Source organism: Arachis ipaensis, chromosome B02 (genome assembly GCF_000816755.2).
Source record: "Arachis ipaensis cultivar K30076 chromosome B02, Araip1.1, whole genome shotgun sequence".
NCBI classification, from domain to species: Eukaryota; Viridiplantae; Streptophyta; class Magnoliopsida; order Fabales; family Fabaceae; genus Arachis; species Arachis ipaensis.
In genome coordinates, this window is record NC_029786.2 from 4,409,447 (window position 1) to 4,431,436 (window position 21,990).

General features: G+C 36.4%; 2 protein-coding genes, 1 long non-coding RNA gene and 1 other non-coding gene across 10 annotated transcripts in view; 2 read left to right on the forward strand and 2 right to left on the reverse strand.

The window, feature by feature from the left end:
• Nucleotides 1-16,642, forward strand: part of LOC107623542 — a 17,865-nt gene extending 1,223 nt beyond the window's left edge. The window contains 28 exon segments of the mRNA XM_016325867.2: nt 11-455; nt 676-888; nt 986-1,299; nt 1,482-1,593; nt 2,185-2,436; nt 2,619-3,010; nt 3,799-3,933; nt 4,858-5,066; nt 5,069-5,334; nt 6,335-6,547; nt 6,639-6,946; nt 7,050-7,161; nt 7,386-7,637; nt 7,829-8,226; nt 8,662-8,838; nt 9,370-9,862; nt 10,108-10,317; nt 10,409-10,713; nt 10,911-11,022; nt 11,365-11,616; nt 11,743-12,143; nt 12,649-13,183; nt 13,498-13,710; nt 13,795-14,099; nt 14,327-14,438; nt 14,669-14,920; nt 15,103-15,476; nt 16,229-16,642. Of these exon segments, the coding sequence (XP_016181353.1) occupies nt 11-455; nt 676-888; nt 986-1,299; nt 1,482-1,593; nt 2,185-2,436; nt 2,619-3,010; nt 3,799-3,933; nt 4,858-5,066; nt 5,069-5,334; nt 6,335-6,547; nt 6,639-6,946; nt 7,050-7,161; nt 7,386-7,637; nt 7,829-8,226; nt 8,662-8,838; nt 9,370-9,862; nt 10,108-10,317; nt 10,409-10,713; nt 10,911-11,022; nt 11,365-11,616; nt 11,743-12,143; nt 12,649-13,183; nt 13,498-13,710; nt 13,795-14,099; nt 14,327-14,438; nt 14,669-14,920; nt 15,103-15,476; nt 16,229-16,463 (7,597 nt within the window). The 3' untranslated portion in view covers nt 16,464-16,642.
• On the reverse strand, nt 3,922-17,458 carry LOC107623558. Of its 7 annotated transcripts, XR_002356923.1 has the most exons (8): nt 17,245-17,454; nt 17,005-17,027; nt 16,833-16,919; nt 16,574-16,671; nt 16,321-16,401; nt 16,070-16,172; nt 8,639-8,861; nt 7,960-8,086 (listed from the first exon to the last, which is right to left on the reverse strand). It is a non-coding gene; the product is annotated as an uncharacterized LOC107623558 (long non-coding RNA). The 7 variants fall into 7 exon arrangements; XR_002356919.1 differs by lacking the exons at nt 7,960-8,086; nt 17,005-17,027 and adding an exon at nt 3,922-4,036 and having other exon boundaries at nt 17,245-17,450; XR_002356920.1 differs by lacking the exon at nt 17,005-17,027 and having other exon boundaries at nt 16,321-16,395; nt 17,245-17,451.
• TRNAQ-CUG lies at nt 17,384-17,455 on the reverse strand. Its single transcript has one exon. It is a non-coding gene; the product is annotated as a tRNA-Gln (tRNA).
• On the forward strand, nt 18,024-19,038 carry LOC110269140. The gene is made up of 3 exons (XM_021116795.1): nt 18,024-18,496; nt 18,688-18,782; nt 18,853-19,038. Exons 1-3 carry the CDS (start codon nt 18,364-18,366, stop codon nt 19,036-19,038), a joined length of 414 nt encoding a protein of 137 aa, XP_020972454.1. The 5' UTR covers nt 18,024-18,363.

Below are 21,990 nucleotides of genomic sequence, written 5' to 3' on the forward strand. Positions count from 1 at the left end.
TTCTATGCAGGCTTGAGGATTTGAGATCAGATTCATCTGTGAGTATTGAGAAGAATGATTCAGCTAGTCATGAATTCAACAAAAGATTGGTTACTAAGAGAAAAGTTCTTAATCCACATGAGCCACTACTTCAGAAATGGAACAAAATATTTGTGATCACATGTGTCATGGCAATCTTTGTGGACCCTCTTTTCTTTTACATCTCAGTTATCAATGACAAGGGAAAATGCCTCAAATTGGATGAAACACTGAAGATCACCACATGTGTCCTTCGCACATTCTTTGATCTTTTATATGTTCTTCGTATCATCTTTCAGTTTAGAACTGGGTTTATTGCCCCTTCTTCTCGAGTGTTCGGAAGGGGTGAGTTAATTGATGACAGTATTGCTATAATGAAAAGATACTTAACTTCAAATTTCATCATTGACATTCTATCAATTATTCCACTTCCACAGGTATCTGCCTCTTCTACTCATTCACTAATCCTTAAGTTAGCAATGCGTGTGTTTTTGTATATCATTAGTTACCTTCAGAGGAAAACATTTTACATTTTTACTATAACAAGTACCATGGAATCCAAAATATATGAAGGCATCAGGAACAATATTTTGCAGTTTAGCTTGATGTGAAAAACATTATTTGATGCCAGTTTTAACAAATTTAATGTGTTCATAGATGATCATCTTACCTATCATACCAGTTCCAAAACGCACTCTTCCATATCTGGCTCAGAATATGCTGAAGTACACAATAATTGTTCAGTATGTGCCAAGGCTTCTGCGGCTTTATCTACTACTCAAAGAAATAACCAACGCTTTTGGCACACTGACTGAGACGGCATGGGTTGGAGCTGCTTATAATCTTCTTCTCTGTATGCTAGCAAGTCATGTAAGCTAATTTTATTGCTAAATATTACCTCTCCTGAACACGTATCATCTTCTATCAAGCACAGTTTTATGACCACCAAGAACATGTTGCATACCAGGTAGTTGGAGCTTTTTGGTATCTGTTTTCGGTGGAATCAGAGGTCCGGTGTTGGCACACAAAGTTGAAGCACACTAAATTCTCTGCTGAGTCCTACCTTAGCTGTGGACAACACTACAAACAAGATGTTTTATCACTTTTGAACAGTTCAAACACTTGCCCTTACATTGATATTGATCCTCAAAACAGCAAAGACCCAACAGTTTTCGATTTCGGGATATTTACACCAGCTCTGAAGTCTCATGTGGTAGAATCAACTACAGGTTTTACTCAGAAGTTCTTCTTCTGCTTTTGGTGGGGTTTGCGCAATTTAAGGTTTCTGAACATAACTTTTCTGTTCTTCACTTGCATGCAATATTCATGTTTTATAAACTTTTGATATTCTTTTAGTTCATAATTTCATTCCTAGTGTTTCTATAATTTATCATTCATTACTTCTTATTTGAAGAGACAACTTAAAATCATTCCTAAAGTCAGATTGTTATATTATTTTGCAGTTCTCTTGGGCAAAATCTCCTGGGTAGTACTTACATTTGGGAGAATATCTTTGCTATCTTTATTGCGATCTTTGGATTGGTTCTGTTCTCATCACTAATAGGAAACATGCAGGTGATTTTTTAGTTAGGACTACAATCATATAAAAGACCTTGTCGTCTTAGGCTGCGTTTGTTTACAAGCACAGTACACTGAGACATAAAATCATGTTTGGCAAGTGAGACATAGACACAGACATTTATGTCCTGAGACACTAAATTAATGTATTTTGTATTCTTTTTGATAAGAGAGACACAGAGACACCAGTAAGAGGACACAACTTATTTTATTATTTTTCCTCTCAATGTCCCTATTAATTTTTCATAATTACATTTTTTTACTATTATATTTTTTTCCTAAATTTTGTGTAAGAAAGAAAATGCGTATAAATTGGACTTTTTATAATTTGTTTCAACTTATATGGTTTATCACCAAAGAAAATACAAAACACTAATTTTTTGTGTCTCTATCTTTTATGTCATGTTTTTAGCATCCTATCTTTTTCTGTTTTCAAAACCAAACATAGCCTAACAGACATACATAGATAATTCACGAGTCATCCTCCACCAGATTTTAAACATGGGAAAACAGCAGTCACCTAGAAAGACTGACTAAACTAGTTTTGAACTGCTGCACCACTTGTAATGAATTTATGTATTGTTACAGAAATATCTACAATCTACAAGCATAAGTGTTGAAGAGATGAGATTTGAAGAGATGAAAATCAAAAGGAGGGAGGTAGAGCACTGGATGTCCTACAGAATGATACCTAGCTCCTTGAAGGAAAGAATCAGAAGGTATGATAAATACAAATGGCAACAAAATAGGGGTGTTGAGGAGGAAGCATTAACTGGAAGCTTCCCTAAAGATCTCAGAAGGGACATAAAGCGCCATATTTGCTTGCGGTTAATTAGAAGAGTGAGTACATCCATTTATAAAATGGAAATGTTTTATGCTGACAATCATTCAAACAATAAAAGTCAATCAAGTTTTATGATGTGGTATTATATATATGATTCAATGAATTCTGAAAAATATTTTAGACTTATATTATCTACGCTGAGTAATGAAAAGAAAATTTCATATTTTTGTTTCTCTAGGTGCCAATGCTTGAGGCCATGAACAACCAGTTATTGGATGCAATGTGTATTAGAATGAAGCCATTCCTTTATACAGAAGACAGCTACATTGTTTGTGAAGGAGATCCGGTCGAAGAAATCCTCTTCATTATGGATGGAAGCCTTGCTTCTGTAACAACAAATGGAGGGAGATCTAGTTTCTTCAACTGTTTTCTCAAGGCTGGTGACTTTTGTGGAGAAGAGCTTTTGGCATGGGCCTTGGATCCTAACTCCTCAAATCTACCCATTTCAACTAGAACAGTACAGACTTTGACAGGAGTTGAAGCCTTTGTTCTCATGGCTGATGACTTGAAGCTTGTTGCTATTCAGTTTCAACGTCTTATGAACATCAAACAGCTCCAACACACTTTCAGGCAAGGCTTGACAATTAGTTCATATTTTTCCTCCTTGATAAGATAATGCATCATTGCATTTTCATAGTTGTGTTACATGTATTCTTCACCTTTCCTTGTACATTAGGCCAACTCAGTTCCTTCTACCATTGGATAAGTGTGTGGAATCCAAATCACTTGGGCCTTATACTAATCCAATGGTAGAAAGTAGAGTGATTAAACTTAATGTACAAGAAAGGGTGGAGTATTAAATAAATAAATAAACGTTTCTCCAACTTTACATTCTGGTGTAGAAGTGTTGAAACAGGGAACTTGGTGATGAAATAATCCAAAACTACAACTTCTATTTAGATTCTGGTAGTAATTTGGTTAGAACTTAAAACACCCTATCAATTATTATTTGGTCTAAACAACCATCATCGTTTAAAGTCTTCTCATATGGTGCTAGAGTTGAGTTGGTTTGCAATGTGATTAAGACTTCCCATTGCTAGTTTTTTTATTTTGATTTTGTATTTTTTTTTTTTAAAGTTCAAACGAATCAAATCCGCAACTTTCTTTAAAGGAAACAACATCCAATGTAATTGAATCACCAATGAGTCAATACTCACACACAAGTTATCAATAATATCAATAGCAAAAAACACCATTTGAACCATATAGTAGAAGCTATCATTCATAATTGCATTTGCATGTAGAAAAAAATGGTGGGGAATATGAGATTATGGCAAAGATCTTAACCAACTCCATCTTAAGCATGAAAATATAAGAAAATAAAAATATGCTAACCACATTCAGCAATGTATCTCCAGGTTCTATTCCCATCAATGGAGGACATGGGCTGCATGTTTCATACAAGTAGCTTGGCGTCAGTACCAGAAAAAGAAGATTAAGAAGGCAATACATGAAGCAGAACGTGGCATACAAGCTTTTACAAGTAAGGATGGGTATGTATCAAGTATTCCCCCCACTCGCTCTCTTCTGTATATGCATCAAGTTTTCATCCAATGGATTACATCCCCTGTCAATTCATCCAATAGATTTCATCTCCTGTCAAAGTACCAGGAAATGCATCCATTTACTTGTATCACATAATAAAAGGCTAAGTTACACCAACTTCCTTGAAATTATGTGATATTACACATGACATCTTTAGAGGAAGTCTGTATCATGTTTTCGATGTTAGTATCACATTTATAAAATACAAGAATGCTAGAGTATTATATAACTTAAATCTCATTGGAGGTTATGTATATTTTTAAAAATGGAAGTGTCATGTGTAAATTGTAATATTGCCTAACTGGCGGGGAGGTGAATACAATTTCCCCCAAAATAAATGGTTCATTTAGTTCACTTGGGAAGTTCATGAAAAAATTAAATAAAAGGATGAAAGTTACTTTTAATGATTTGCCTAAAAGTATAAAAATATTACCTATTTCTAAAAGGTATTCTCTGATGTATGACAAATTGACACAAATTAGTGCAACTAATAATTCAGTTATGATTGATGTTATTGCCACACTCTTACTGTCAGTTAAAGTATTTTCCTTTATTTAAAATGCTAATTTTGTGGTTCAAGTTCTTGATCTTCCTAAGTTTGCTGAAAATTTGTTCAAATGTCATTTAGACTAACTAACAAGTAACAACAAAGGGTTACATCTTCCTACCACACAAACCCTAGCCTACTCCAATGTATGGCCGCTACTAATGAGCTTTGATCATCCGATTATTTTCACTTTGGAGAACAGAGTCCTCAGCCACATAACTGTCATCTTGGAGATTTGATCTTATGATTTTTGTTAATGATGAAAGCTAGTTGATGCTACCAAGTGTTCAATCAATGTCTTCACTGAATTTATATTTTTGTTCAGGCTTGATGATGAGAGGTCAACATCATCAAATGATTCTACTGATGTTGGATTTCACAATAGAAAACATAAATCAAGAGTAAGTCTATCAAGTGATGGACCAATAAAAAAGGTGGTTACAAGGATCAAAGTTCTTGACCCACAGGGATCACTACTTCAGAAATGGAACAAAATTTTTGTGATCACAAGTGTGATGGCAATATCTGTTGACCCTCTTTCTTTTACATCCCAGTGATCAATGACAGGGGGAAATGCCTTAACTTGGATAAAAAGCTAAAGATTACTGCATGTGTTCTTCGCACATTCTTTGATCTTTTCTATGTTCTTCATATCATCTTTCAGTTTAGAACTGGGTTTATTGCTCCTTCTTCTCGCGTATTTGTAAGGGGTATGCTGGTTGATGACACTGGTGCTATAATCAAAAGATACTTAAGTTCACATTTTTTCATTGACATTCTATCAATCATTCCACTTCCACAGGTATCTGCATCTTTTACTTGTTATGTTGTTCTTAATTTAGAGTTCAGGCATGCTTGCTTTGTTGTGTATTTGTAACAACTGGTACCTGCACGAATTAGAGTGCACACACACACACACAGAGGAAGAAGAAACAGAAGGATGGATCGAGATGATCTCACCCCTGTACTATTATTGAATATAGGATAATGCAGAAATACAGAAAAGGGAAAATGATAGGACTGTGATTAGAGAGCCAGCCTCTCTCGATGCCCATTCCAATACTCACACCAAAAATCTGCTCACTCACTCTCTATTCTGTTACTCAAATACTCTCCTCATGATTTCCTCATTCCCTGGCCCATGTGGCAAGTTTGTTACAAATATATTCCTAATTGCACTTTTTCCCATACTACTCCTGTCTTCTTGCTACTGTAATGAAAAAGGCAGGGAGGAATCTTCCCTTTATGATTCTTAGAAACTTCTATTCCATTCTCCTCTGACCTCATTATTCTCATTGGGGCTGTTACGGTATTTATTAGTGCAGAAATCAATTTTCTGAAAAATAACTTGAACACACAACATGCATCTACAAAAGAAACTTATACAAGATGGTTAAGACAGGGTAATGATAAGAAGTGATCATCATAACCCTACATAATTTGCTGAAATGAACAATGTTAACTTTTGTTGCAGTAACTACCTAACTAGTGGCAGCAACTCATGGCTATGACAACAGTGGCCATCATTAAACAAATAAAAGACTTTAGTTTAGCAAAATATTTTGAGTGTATCTGAACCATTGATGGTTAGAATCCCTTGAAACATAGTTAACCCCATGAAATGATTTTTATATCCTGGATGGAAGAGAGGAAGACATTCCTTCATGTTAACCTTAGATGAAAGTATTTTCCTACAACAAGTACCGTGATATCCAGAAAGAAGGCATCAATACTTTCCTATGATGAGAAGAACAATTGAATTCACTGTTAATTTTGACAGTCCTAATTTTATTTTTCCTCAGATGGTCATCTTAGCTATTGTTCCAATCCCAAGATGCTCAGTTCCATACATGGTAAAGAATTTGTTGAAGTACACAGTAATATCTCAGTATGTACCAAGACTTCTGCGACTCTATCAGTTATTCAAAGAAGAAACAAAAACTTGGGGGGCATTAACTGAGACAGCATGGTTCGGAGCTGCTTATAATCTTCTTCTTTATATCGTTGCAAGTCATGTAAGCTGATTTTATTGCTCATTATCAACTCATCAATGGTCCTATTTATCATCAACAGTTTTATGATGACCAAGAACATGTTGCATACCAGGTAATAGGAGCTTCATGGTATTTATTGTCAGTAGAATCGAAGGTTCGCTGTTGGCAGGGACAGTTGAAACATACTAATTTCTCTACCGAATCCTACCTTAGCTGTGGACAATACTATAAGCAAGATGTTCTATCACTGCTGAATAGTTCTATTTCTTGCCCTTACATTGATACTGAAAACAACATAGATCCAACAGTTTTTGACTTTGGAATATTTACACCAGCTCTACAATCTCGTGTGATAGAATCAACCACAGACTTCACTCAGAAGTTCTTCTTCTGCTTTTGGTGGGGTTTGCGCAATCTAATGTTGGTGAACAATCTTTTCTTTTCTTGACTACACATGCAAGACTGATCTTTTTTTTGACCTGAAACTTTATAATATCCTTGATTTGTTTGTCATATTTTACAGTGCTCTTGGGCAAACCCTCCTGTGTAGTACTTATATTTGGGAGAATATCTTTGCTATCATCATAGCCATCTTTGGGCTGGTTCTGTTCTGTTCACTTATAGCAAACGTACAGGTAACTCTTGGTTAGGAAATCTTATACATGATAGGGCTCTTGCATATATTCGGTGCAATACCAGAAGCCTAATTAGTTTCTTTTTCCATTTCCTGTTTTCACTTTTTCCAGTTTTTTCGAAACATAATGCTGAAATAGAAAACACTAAAATGAAAACAGAAACCAATTAGGAAATGTTTTTGAATTTCCTGTAAGTAATGGATTTATGGGTTGTACTGTAACAGAAATATCTACAATCCGCAACTGTAAAAGTTGAAGACATGAGATTTGAGGAGATTAAATTCAAGAGGAGGGATGTAGAGCGGTGGATATCCCACCGTAAGCTACCAAAAAACTTGAAGGAAAGAATTAAAAGGTATGAACAATACAAATGGCAAGAAAACAAGGGTCTTGAGGAGGAAGACTTAATTGCAAACCTCCCCAAAGATCTCCGAAGGGACATAAAGCGTCATCTTTGCTTGCACTTACTTAAAAAAGTGAGTATCATCTATGATCATCTCATCCAATCTATAAATTATCTTTAATTAAAACTATCAGCATAATGTATGTTTTACCATCAATAGATCATATATTTTAAACCTTCTGGAGTAGTAATATAACTGTTTCAACAATCATAAGGCTGGATATCGTTTGCATAAATTAAGCATTTATATTCTTATGACACCAGGTGCCAATGCTTGAGAATGTGGACAAGAGGTTGTTGGATGGCATGTGTGATAGACTGAAGCCAGTCCTTTACACGGAGAAGAGCAACATTGTTTACAAAGGAGATCTGATTGATGAAATGATCTTTATTATGAGTGGAAAACTTGCTAGTACCACAGCAAATGATGGAAGATCTAGTTCTGTCAAATCCTTGCTCTCGGCTGGTGACTTTTGTGGAGAAGAGCTTCTAACATGGGCCTTGAGTCCTAACTCCTTAGATCTACCATTACCAATTTCAACTAGAACAGTAGACACTATATCAGAAGTTGAAGCATTTGCTCTATTGGCTGATGACTTGAAGTTTGTTGTATCTCAATTTCGAAATCTTATAAATAGCAAACAACTCGAGCAAACTTTAAGGCAAGGCTTGACAATACATGTTTTACTTTTTCCTCTCCTTGATAATGCATCTTTATATTCTTGTCTAGTATTAGAGAATAGGACACAAGGTGCAGAAGTCATCCAAAATTATGACCTTTGTTTAGATTTTGAAGTGGATCTATGTGTGTGTGTATTGTCTGTTTAAACCACCACCAGCATTTGAAGAGTATTAAACCCGAGACCTTAATTAAAGGGATGAGTACAAAACCAACATAATTCAATTGCATTCGAAATAAGATAGAAACATTATCAATAGTGATGAAAAATACGTTTAACGACCAACCCTATTGTAGGTCATTATTCCTACTTGCTCATGTTATTAGGGTAAGGATCTTCTAATTAACTCCATCTTAAACATGAAAATTAGAAAAAAGCAGATAGAATTCAAAACCTTATTCAGCAATGTGTCTCCAGGTTCTTCTCCCAGCAGTGGAGGACGTGGGCTGCATGTATGATACAGGCAGCATGGCGTCGATACTTGCAAAAGAAGGCTGAGAGGGCCTCTTGTGAAGCACAAGAACTAGATGCTTTTGCAAATCAGGATGGGCATGCATCTTCACCAAGCTCTGCTACATCTGTATATGTATCAAGGTTTGCTTCCAGTGCTTTCCAACCTGCGTGAAGTGGCAATTATTTATTTCCTTCACTCGTAGAAAAAAAAAAAAGTAAAAGCTCTTCCGCATGATTTGATTTGCCAAATAAAAAAAATTCAATTATGATTGATGTTACAAAGATTACTACAAGACTATAATTAATTACAAGCAGTTTAAAAGTTTAAATTGGTAAGGCCAAATATGAGTTTAGGACAAGATTAACAGCTTTATTTGTAGTTCAAGTTCCTGATCTTATGTTCAATTTCATAACTGATTTGTTCATCTAGAATATTAACTATTCAGCGACAATGGGGTAGGTTGTCCATAGCCCATAGACACCATTATTACATCCAGAGCTTTGATCATCATATCATCTTAACTTTGGATAACAGTATACAGACGGTGAATTCTGAATTGGCCTCTTAGATATTTGATCTTATGATATTTGTTGATGGAAACTAGTTGATACTAACATATAGATGAGTCGTATTTCAAGCTACTTTCTTACTGAGTTGATATTTCTATGCAGGTTTGAGGATCAGAGATTAGAGTCAACTGCAATAACTGAGAAGAGTGGTTGCATTAGTGAGAAATTTCTAAAAACAAAAGTTAAATCATGTTTGAGTCTAGCAAGTGATGGACCAACCATAAAGTTGACTATTTGGAGCCAAGTTCTTGATCCACAGGGGCCACTATTTCAGAAATGGAACAAAATTTTTCTAATCACATGTGTGATGGCAATATATGTGGACCCTCTTTTCTTTTACCTCCCAGTGATCAATGACACAGAGAAATGCCTTAGGTTGGATGAAAAACTAAAGATCACTGCTTGTGTTCTTCGCACACTCTTGGATCTTTTATACATTCTTAGGATCATAATTCAGTTTAGAGCAGGGTTTATTGCACCTTCTTCATGTATGTTGGGAAGGGGTGAGCTGATTGATGAGACTACTACCACTGTGAAGAAATACTTGCGTTCAGATTTCATTATTGATATTCTATCAATTATTCCACTTCCACAGGTATTTGCCTCTAGTTCAGTCTTTTCAAGTCAGAAGTGCTTGTATTTTTTATGTAGCATAAAACATTTAGGACTTTTCTGATTCATTAATGTTTAGAGCCTCTAACTATATAATTAACCCAACAAACAGAACTATGTGCCTATTGAGTTATCTTCATAGTGAATTATTTTTCTATGACAAGTTACTTGCTATCTAGAAGGCATCAGTAGTATCGAGATGATATTAACATCTTAATGTGTTATTAGGTGGTCATCTTAGCCGTAATTCCAATCCCAAATTGTTCAGTTCCATATGTAGCAAAGAACTTGTTGAAGTACACAATAATAGCTCAATATGTGCCAAGACTTCTCCGATCCTATCAACTATTCAAAGAAGTAACAGGAACCTCTGGGATATTGACTCAGACATGGACTGGAGCTGTTTATAATCTTTTTCTCTATATGTTAGCCAGCCATGTAAGCAGTGTTTGTTGCTTGTTATCATCTTATATATTTTCGTAGTCATCATGCTAAGTTTTATGACCACCACGAACATGTTGCATACCAGGTAGTTGGATCTTTCTGGTATCTATTTTCGGTAGAATCAGAGCTTCGGTGTTGGCATACACAGTTGAAACATACTAAATTCTCTACAGAATCCTACCTTAGCTGTGGACAATACTACAAACACGATGTTCTATTACTTTTGAATAGTACTACTTCTTGCACTTACAGTAATCCTAATAACATCGATCCAACAATTTTCAATTTTGGAATCTTTGCACCAGCTTTACAGTCTCGTGTGGTAGATTCAACCACAAATTTTCCTCAGAAGTTCTTCTTTTGCTTTTGGTGGGGATTGTGCAATCTAAGGTTGGTGAACTACCTTTATTTTGTTGCCTACATATGCAGATATATTTCATGTTCCATGAACTTAAGTTAGATATCCTTATCTTCTTAATTTCATTCGAAACTAAAATATATCATTCATTAGTTTTTATGACACCTTTGAAAAATGTATACAATTAATGCATTCCTAAAGCAATAATTTTTGTCCTACTATTTTGCAGTTCTCTAGGGCAAAACCTCCTGTCTAGTACTTATATTTGGGAGAATGTTTTTGCTATCTACATTGCCATCTTTGGATCGGTTCTGTTCGCATCACTTATTGGAAACATGGAGGTAATTCTTGGTTAGGACATAGGATTGTGAACATGACATGAAATTATACAAATGATGATAGTCTTGCACATAGTGTGATCATATCAGTACATGGCCATAGTGAGTAGCCATACATAGTGCTATTTGTATGCCTTTTTCTATGATTTTTTTTTTTTACTTTTTCTTTCTTTTCCCTCACTTTTGTTGTTGAGAAACTTGGATGATGTTTCTGATGGATGATCAAGATGGCAAAAAGTTCTGGACTTTAGAAATGGGCAAAGTCCACTCTCCTTCCAATAGAACCAAACTACATTATTTGAGCCTCACTCAAGTAATGAATTCATGTGTTGAATGTTGTTGCAGAAATATCTACAATCTACAACTGTAAGAGTTGAGGAGATGAGATTTGAACAGATGAAAATGAAAAGGAGGGACATAGAATGGTGGATGTCCTACCGTATGCTACCTCACTGTTTGAAGGAAAGAATTAGAAGGTATGAACAATTCAAATGGCAAGAATATAGGGGTGTTGATGAGGAAGCATTAATACTAAATCTCCCTAAAGACCTCAGAAGGGACATAAAGTATCATCTTTGCTCGGATTTAATTAGAAGAGTGAGTATCATTCATAATATGTTCCTAATCCAATTAGGTAGTTACAATAAAAGTCAAGTTTTAATGGCAAGATTATTATATAATTGTATAATTATATATTAAACTTTTACATTGTTATTGCTTCAGGTACCAACATTTAAGAGCATAATAGATAGACAGGTCTTGCATGCTCTGTGTTATAAACTAAAGGCAGTTCTTTATACCAAGAATAGCTGCATTGTATGTGAAGGAGATCCTGTTGATGAAATACTCTTCATTATGCATGGAAACCTGACTAGTGGCACAACAAATAGTGGAAGACCTGGTTTCTTCTACTCCTCTTTGCTCAGGGCTGGTGACTTATGTGGAGAAGAGCTCCTGACATGGGCCTTGAATCCTAACTCCTCCTCAAATCTACCTATTTCAACTAGAACAATAGAAACCATATCTGAAGTTGAAGCCTTCGCCATCAAGGCTGAGGACTTGAAGTCTGTTGCTTCCCAACTTAGACATCTCATAAACAGCAAACATCTCCAGCATACTTTCAGGCAAGGCTTAACAATGTTTTCCCCTTTTTTTTTCACCTTGGACATTGATCAGTACATTCTTGTTTAAAAGTGTTACACAAGTAACACATATAGGACACCAGGTGTAGAAATCATCCAAAACTAAGACTTATGTTTAGATTCTAAGAGTACTTTGGTTATATTATACTTGGCTTACTACAGTTTAGCAGTTCCAGCATAATTTTTGCTATTCACGCGAATCAAACCGAACCTTATTGAAGAGGGAATAATTCTGAATTTCTTGAATCAACATTATTGTGGATATTCAATCATGTTAGGCACAACTTTAGTAATAATATCAATCATGATGACCGAAACTATTTGATGAACCTCCTTATAGTAGTACGTAGCAGTCATCATTCAAAATTGTAGTTGTAAGAAGGGGACTCAGAACTACGTTAAAGATGGCATAATAGGTTTGATCTTAAATATGAAAACTGAAGAAAGTGAATATGCTTCCTAACTTTATTCAACAATGTTTCTCCAGGTTCTATTCCCTTCAATGGAGAACATGGGCAGCATGTTTCATACAAGCAGCTTGGCGTCGATACCAGAAAAAGAGGGCTAAGAAGAATAACTCTGCTATTGATGGATTTCAAGAAAGACAAGTTCAATCAGGGACAAGTCCTGCAAGTGATGGACCAACAAAAAGTTTTGCTTCTAGGATCAAAGTTCTTGACCCACAGGGGCCTCTATTTCGTAAATGGAACAAAATTTGTGTGGTTACATGTGTGATGGCAATCTTTGTGGACCCTCTTTTCTTTTATGTCCCAGTGATCAATGAAGAGTTAAAATGCCTTAGTTTGAATAGAAACTTAAAGATTACCGCATGTGTTCTTCGCACATTCTTTGATCTTTTCTACATTCTTCGCATGATATTTCAGTTTGGAATCAAGTTCATTCCCCCTTCTACTAATGTGTTTAGAACGGGTATGCTGATTGGCAACATTAGTGCTATAGTGAGGAGATACTTAGGTTCTCATTTCATCATTGACATTCTATCAATTATTCCACTTCCACAGGTATATGTCTCTTCTGCTCATTGAGTCTTTCTAAATTTAGATGTATTTGTTTTTGGTGAATCATTATCCATATTTTATCTGAACCAGGGATCGTTAGAACCTCTAGGTATATAGCTAACCACATGAAATGATTTTTATATCCTAAACAAAAGAGGGGAGAACATTCCTCTAAGTTACTGGAAGCAAAATATTTTCCTATGAGAAGTATCATGGCATCAAAGTTGAATGCATCACTACTCACTAATAATATTTCAATTCAGTTTGATGTGAAAGACAAAATTTGGTGGAGTTTTACAATTCTAATGTTTTCTTAGATGGTCACCTTAGCTATCATTCCAATCCCAAATTGCTCAGTTCCATACATGGCAAAGAACTTGCTGAAGTACACAATAATAGTTCAGTATGTGCCAAGAGTTTTGCGACTCTCTCTGTTATTCAAAGAAGTAACCAGAACTTATGGCATACTGACCTAGACAGCATGGTCAGGAGCAGCCTTTAATCTTTTCATTTACATGCTAGCAAGTCATGTAAGTTAATTTTATTGCTTGTTATCACCTCATCTATGTTCCTAGTTACCATGTTATGACCGCCATGGACATGCTGCATACCAGGGAATTGGAGCTTTTTGGTATCTACTTTCAGTAGAATCAGAGGTTCGATGTTGGCAGACACACTTGAAACATAATAAATACTCCACTGCATCCTACCTTAGCTGTGGACAACACTACAAGCAAGATGTTCTATCACTTTTGAACACTTCAACATGCGCTCATGTTGATCCTGATAATAGTACAGATTCAACAGTTTTCAATTTCGGTATTTTTACAACAGCTTTACAATCACGCGTGGTTGAATCGGTTACAGAGTTTCCTCAGAAGTTCTTCTTCTGCTTCTGGTGGGGTTTCTGCAATCTAAGGTGGAGAACAACTTTTCTCTTATCTTAATTGACTGCACAAGCAAGATTCATTTTCTATGAATTGAAAATTTTATAGATTTCTTTGCCTGTATTTCATTCTTAATATTTTTAATGGATTTATCATCCATCAATTTGTATGATACCTAACAATCAATACATTTATACAATGATTTGAAGATTGGGCTTAAAAGCATTCCTGAAGTCATAATGTTTATCATATTTTGCAGTTCTCTTGGGCAGAACCTTCAATGCAGTACTTACATTTGGGAGAATATCTTTGCTATCTTCATTGCCGTATTGGGATTGATTCTGTTCTCATCACTTATAGGAATCATGCAGGTAATTCTTGGTTATTAGGAGTATATATGACAGAGTTCTTGCATATATCTGTGCAAGTAACTGACAACACTCGTAAGTAGCCACAGATATTGCAATTCATCAGTCACTTTTTTTTACCCTTTTTCCTATGTTGTTGAGACAGTAAAATGATGCTTGTGATGGAGTAAAGATTAAAATGGTAATGAGTTAGATTCTAATGCGCTCATGGGTTGTGTTGAACACTAAAACAGAAATATCTACAATCTACATCCCTAAGAGTCGAAGAGATAAGATTTGATGAGATGAAATTCAAAAGAAGAGACATAGAGCGCTGGATGTCCCACCGCATGCTACCAGACACTTTGAAGGAAAGAATTAGGAGGTATGAACAATACAAGTGGCAACAAAATAGGGGTGTTGAGGAGGAAGGAATAATTGGCAGTCTCCCTAAAGATCTCAGAATGGACATAAAGCGTCATCTCTGCTCGGATTTACTTAGAAGAGTGGGTACCATTCATAATCATCTTCGCTCAATTTAAATATTGATTTTGTATCCCATCAACTAAATATATCTTTTGTGTCTTCGGTGTAGTGATGATAGATGCCGATTTGTTTTTAAAACTTAGCATTGATTAGATGAATATATATAAAAATTTACTCTCAAAGTGCACCAAAACTATTATAGGTACCAATCCTTGAGATCATGGACAGACATCTACTGGATGCCATGTGTGCCAGATTAAAGCCAGTCCTTTATACAGAGAACAGCAGAATTGTTTGCAAAGGAGATCTGATTGATGAAATGCTCTTTATTATACGCGGACAACTTGCTTGTGCCACAACAAATGTTTTCTTCAAGGCTGGTGACTTCTGTGGAGAAGAGCTTATTACGTGGGCCTTTTATCCGAACTCCTCAAATCAATTACCCATTTCAAGAAGATCAATTGAAACAATAACAGAAGTTGAAGCTTTTGTTCTCATGGCTGATGACTTGAAGTTTGTTTTTTCACAATTTCAAGACCTTAATAAAAACAACGAAAAGATCCGTCACTATTACAGGCAAGGCTTCTCTATATGTCTTCCTTCTTTTTTTTATCTCGTTGATAATTCATCATTACAATCTAGTACAGAAGTCTAGAGAATAGAATACCTGGTGCAGTAACTATCCAAAATTATGACTTTTGTTTAGAATCTAAGGAATTTGGTTAGGTCATCCCATCATATATTTTTTGGGCCTAAACCACCATTATTCATATTCTATTAGACTCTAGCTAATTTGATTAGGGTTGGGTCAGGTTAGTATGAAAAGTAAGAGTCTTGAACACTAATTTTCTTTATTTCATTTCAATATTTCTTTCGGTAGACTCAAGCCTAAGGCCCCAGTTCATAAGATAAGTGGCAAATCACTTGGACCAACCGTAGAGTGATTATGTATGGCATTAGATTAGAATCTGTTATAGGATAACTAAGATAAATGTGGATGTGGTTTATCTTATAGAGGATTAGATTACATATCGTTTTATCATATATGTGTGATACATCTTGTATATGATTGTTTATAGTGAATATACAGACACAACTTTCCCTCAAGTGTGTTAGCCACAAATTAGAAATAGTATTAATAGCGATAATTTAAGTGTTTGAGGACCAACCTGATACAGGAGTCATCACTGATAACTGCAATTGTATGTAGAAATGTGCTTGAGAGAATGTTTTGAATTATATCATAAGATCATAGAATAACCACCATCTTACCTGAAAACAGAAAAAGCAAATACGTTTTGTTAGCTTATTCAGCATTGTTAATGCAGGTTCTTTTCCCCGCAATGGAGGACATGGGCTGCATGTTTCATACAAGCAGCTTGGCGTCAGCATCGAAAAAAAGAAGGCAAAGAGAGCATACATGAAGCACAAGAGCTGCATGCTATTGCAAGCGAGCAATGGTGTAGCTCCTCAGTAAGCTTTGCATCCAAAGTACCTGTATCTAAGTTATCATGCAAAGCATTACAACCCACACGAAGTTGCAAGCGCAAGAGGATGCCATAGACCAAAGTGATGTATATCATATGCTCAGGATAAAATCTATTGCATTCTTCAGAAAGAACATTGGAGTATTATGGATGAAAAGAAGATGATGTAAAGCCAAAAAAACTGACCTGTATGTTATGTTCCACACTTCCACTTGTTCATTCACATTCATCTCATTTACTTTCAACTTCAAAATCTACACTCGTTTCTTGTCTAAATTATCTCTCTGAAACCAAGAGAAATATGCAACGATAGTATAATCAACAAAAATATCAGAAATTGGATACTCTCTGAAACTAAGAGAAATATGCAAAGATAGTATAATCAACAATAGTCCAAATTAGCCATAAAAAAATTGTTGTGCCGGATTGACAAGACTAAGCCAACCTTCTTTAGTCGAAATTGCGCAACAGCTATTATGATAGGAATTTCAGCTGCAACAAATAGTGTTATGCAACCATGGCTAGAGTAAATCTGCACCAACAACAAATGCAAGAGAATTCTGAGGGAATCGCCAAAACTTTTTCGAACTCCCATACTAACAAGCTTAAGAATGTACATCAATACGCGAAATTGCAGCCTCTACAATGATCAAGACGAAAATATATTCATTTACAGAAACAATCACATAAATTTTAGATCTCTCTCTCTCTCTCTCTCTCTCTCTCACACACACACACACACAGAATCTGTTGAAATTTCGGGAATCTAAATAGTGTAATAAAAAATTATGACTGCAGGAAATTGAAATCAGATGCAGATGAAGTTGCGGTTACTTGTAGAGAATGGAGAAACGAACCTTACGAAGATCGATCAATGAGCAACGTGGTTCTCATTCTTCTTCTGGCAGACTGGCACTGATGATCACTGTCGTAGTTAAGAGGTTGAAGCAATCGAGTTGAGCTGAAAAAACTTAAAATAATAATAATGAAAAAAAAAGGTCCCACCGAGATTTGAACTCGGGTTACTGGATTCAGAGTCCAATGTCCTGACCACTAGACCATGGGACCTTAGATGCCTTTAGGGTGAGATATTACTTTATTTAAAAATTAACAATTCAATTTCTAACCCGCAACCACAAATAAATTAGTTCTTCTCATATTTTTTTGTGATAGAAACTGAATTATTATTTTATTTTAGTTAAAAATTAGATTATCAAGTGAAATAATGGTTAGAGATTGTATTGGTATTTATTCAACTAATTACTAGTATAAATTTATGCTTATGATTTTATTTTTATAATTATTTATCTTGTTGCATTTGGGAAGGGGATTGCTTGATGCAATACTTAATTGTCAAAGAAACATGGATGATTGATGAAACTAAAACCTTTGAAAAGACATATATTATAGGAAACTTTTCAAGTGGTCCAGACCACTTTTTTGGATCTTTGGTGAACCAGGATGCAGTACCCTTGAGATATATCATTAAAAATGTTGAGGGTGTAGATTTATTGGGATTATTATGGTGTAGACTCATAGAAAAAGGGTGCAAGGTGTTCTGAAAACATATTGAAAAGGTGACCAGGAAACCCACAGAAATTTGTTGTTATGGGGGGCAGCCAGAGCCAGCTGTGGTGTGTTGTTAAATTATGGAGTTGAGCCGCAGCTATTAAGCCAGCGCGGTAGTGGAGAGTGGTAGCATGGAGTTGGTTTTTTTGTGCAGTAAAAGGCATGGGCCTGGTTGTTGATGTTGGATCGGGTCAGGTATAAAAACCATGTCCCACCCCCATTTGATTTCCTAAATATCAGTAGTCGTAACCTAGCGCAGCCATGGTAGAAGAAACTAGAAACCCCGCTCTCTAAACGCGATACCCAACCCGACGCAGTCATCCCAGTCCCTCGCAAACCGTCGTAGTCGCGCGGAAGCAGCACCCCACAGCCACTCCCAGTCCCAGGAACCGACGGCCCCTAATCCCATGGGAGTCCCGTTGAAGAACGGCGTCGAAGCAGCGCCGGACAGCGAAGATGAAGCGTGGACCATCCCCTCCCAACAGTGGCATACCGGCGAACCGAACCCGTTCGACTCCAGATATGGAGGCTCCAAGTTAGGTATTAATTTGGACGATTTCTTTTGTTTGGTGTGTAATCCAGTGTAGCTTTCTTTGAATTTCCTGGTAATTGTTACTGTTATCATGGTTTTTGAATTTTTGAACTTCTCTGAATTTGTCATTTTATTTTGTTTCAAATAGCCGATTGATTGTCATTAACAGTGTTTGTAATTGAAACTTAATACCTGGCAGATCTAGTAGTTCCAGCTGCATGCATGATACGGATAGAAATGGGTTGCCGTTGTTGTTTGCTACGTAAGTTGTGGGGCCCATCTTCTCCCATTCAGGTGTGTGATCTTTATCTTTGTTGATGTCAAACTTCCTCTAAATTTGGTTAATCTGAAATCTGTTTGATAGAGGTTGAGAGAGATGCCTTCCGACGGATCTGGAAGTCGGTTGTATTTGGTGGATGAAATCCCGAGTGTTTATGTCAGCGATTACCGATCGAGTGTGCAGTGTGGTGGGACAAGTGTAGGAAGCACACCCAGACGTTGGAAAAACTGTAAGTATAACCACCTGTATTCGGAGATCCTGAAGTTCTAATTTTGGTTATGAATGAGCTTATTCGTTTTTTGAATTTATTTTATATAAATTTTTGGTTATAGAATACTGGCGTAATGTATGGGATGAGAGATGTGGATGCAAAACCGATATTGTTCTGCCATAGGGCATTCAGTTCGTGTGTATCAATTGGCGAGGTGAGTGACGTTGAAGTTTGTCCTTGTGTCATTTATATTTTTGAATCAGTTGATGACTGCCTTACAAATATTAAATAATTAATTAAGAAGGGGATTAGTGCTGGTAAATAAATTTAGAAATAGTTGTTTGGTGCCCGAAAAGGGTGTATAAGTTGATGATTTGGTTTGTTTCATGTTGCATCAGAAGTTGCTGGGTTTTTGGTTATGTTTTATTATGCCAGTTAGAGATCAATGTTGGCTGGAACCCATGTTTGTCTTCTATGCTAATCCGGTTCAGGTATGCTTATGTTCTGTTCTTGTTTTTTTTTTGTTGTTTTTTCCATCGTTATGCCAATGTTTCTTCTTGCCTTTTTTTGAAAATTTATATATTTTTATGAATCGTTTAAAGAACCTCCTTTGACTTTGTATTGTCCCTTTCAAAACTATTCTTCTTATTTGATGAAGAAAATACAGAAGCCGATGAACCACTTTAGCTGTTTTGGACTTGGTTTTCGCCAACTAAATCTTCTGTATTGTCGTTTTCCGTTGATATTTTTTTAGATTTCCAAACATGCCTTAAATTTTCAACCCTTTTAACTCAAATGTGTCACTTTCATGACAGGGGGTTGGTGAAAGATCTGCTCCAATTCATTACAGAATGGTGAAACTATACAAGAAATGTCTGGTTCCTATTCATGTTACACATGCATTGGATGCACTAGAGAACCATTGTCAGTGAGCTGAGTCTGTAATTGGTTGGCAGATACGAATTGTTCGAACGCCAAACGAGCTTCATCGAAGGTTTCGTAAGACTTATGGAGGTTGCCGCTAAATTCGTTAACTTGCCTATGACAGTCCGGCCAGGAACTATAGATACCAGGGACCCTCCCTATGAAAACAACATAGTATTTCTTCTTGGCACGGACCATGTTGAGATTCCAAGTGAGAGTATAGATGGGAGGTTAAGAGGTTGCGCATGTTTAAGATGGGAGGTTGGTTTTGGTGGTTTTTATAGGCAACGAGGAATGTGCCTGTGATTTGAACGGGAAATTAAAATTTTGCAACTGTAATATTTCCAACGGTAGGAAAGTTAGCGAATGTGGGGCTCACATGTGTCGTTCTGATAGGAGCATAAAGCTGCCTAATTTTGCTTCGATGATGGGCAGGGTTGCTATTGAAATTAAATATTATGAAATAATCTATAAACTTCGAAACTTAATTACCAAAACTAAATATAAAACAAGTGGGAAATTCAATTGTAGCAAGTCATTTATTTAATGTTTAATATGCAGGTTGTAATTAAATTCGTCTGCTCATTGTTATTGTTTTTTGTCATTTCGAAGTCTAGAAGTTGTCCCCACCGTGAGTCCTGACCAGTTTGTCATCACGGAGGACCTTGAGCAGACGCTGCGGAGGGCATGCGACGCCCTTAAGACAGAGCCTCCAGTGTTTAAGGCCCGCGATTGCGTTTCCGTCCATGGCGTCTGCTACTATGGGTTTGTGGTTCATGTGGTGGGCCCACCCGACGGAATCAACTTTGTTGCCTACGGCAGGTTCTCCCGCGATGAACGCATGGCCAGGCAAGATGCCGCTTTATCATCCCTGCAAGCGGTTGTTGGAGAGTCAGGGAAGGAGATCCTCGACTACAATTACTACGTGGCTAAGAGTTGCAGGGAACGTGTTGTGGAGTTGGAGCGGATATGTAGTCTATGTTTAATTAAAGGGTGATTTATAACATAAGAAGAGTAAAAAGGAAATTCTAATTTATAAATAGTGCAAATTACCAACATAATGTCTTCATTTATTAGTAATTTTTTTATTAAATTCAATCACATTACAAATTTTTTAGCCTAATAACCTAATAAAGCACATAAATTCAAATTAAAATTTTTCATATATCCGAAAATAAAAAATTTCCATTTAAAGAAATTTGTTTTATTAATTTTGAGTGGCAACTGGCTACACCATAATTTCTTCTTGGGTCCCACGAGGCAGGCAACCAATCGGCTTCTAGCAGAAGACTTCATCAAAAGCCCACGGCACATTCTTCTAGGTACTGCAATTCTCAATACATCTAATGAGTTAGATAAGATCTCCACCAGATATCCGCCTGATTCATAAGCTATCGACTCTGAACAGGTTCTTCTAACTCAGAATATCCCCTTCATCCACTGTGTTGGTGCCCTGACGAAGACATGGCCGAAGCTCACGCCAAAGGTGACGGCCTTAGGGTTATCAAAGCGGCCGGAGAGATGTCGCGGCCGATGGTAGGTTGTCGACTCCGCTTCTTATCTTTGCGATTTTTTCTTACTCTAATCACGGGATTTTGTTTTATCTCTTACTCGCACTCCTCATGTTCCCTTTTATGCAGCGTCTGCCTATACCGAATGGGCTCCTCCCCAAAGATAGCAACCATCTGTACATTACGGTCGCCGATGGGTCATCTTCGACTGTGTGCACTTTTGTGGGGAAGAGCCAATTATTCTGCTATGTTATATTTTTGGCATTGAAACCTTAGTTAGCATTGGACAAGCGCATCATATTTCTGAACTGTTTTGTCTTCGTGCTTGACTATTACTGTTTAACATGGGTAAAAGTGGAAGCTTTCCATCTTTCTCATCGGTTTTTGTTCTTCTACATTGGTTGAGGGTGCAGGTTCGGTTAATTGTTGTAATGGCGTCACCATAATTTGATCCGGATTACAAGGCATGAGTTTTCCGATTAGTTTACTTGCATGCAAACAGACAGGTTCCTCGGTTGGAAGTAACCCACAAATTTTTTTTAATATCTATTGTTTATCGTTTTGCAGATTACACTT

Coding starts and splice junctions, on each gene's coding strand:
- LOC110269140 (XM_021116795.1), top strand. CDS start 18,364: ATGGGAGTCCCGTTGAAGAACGGCGTCGAAGCAGCGCCGGACAGCGAA. Junction 18,497..18,687: donor ATATGGAGGCTCCAAGTTAG/GTATTAATTTGG, acceptor AATACCTGGCAG/ATCTAGTAGTTCCAGCTGCA. Junction 18,783..18,852: donor GCCCATCTTCTCCCATTCAG/GTGTGTGATCTT, acceptor TCTGTTTGATAG/AGGTTGAGAGAGATGCCTTC.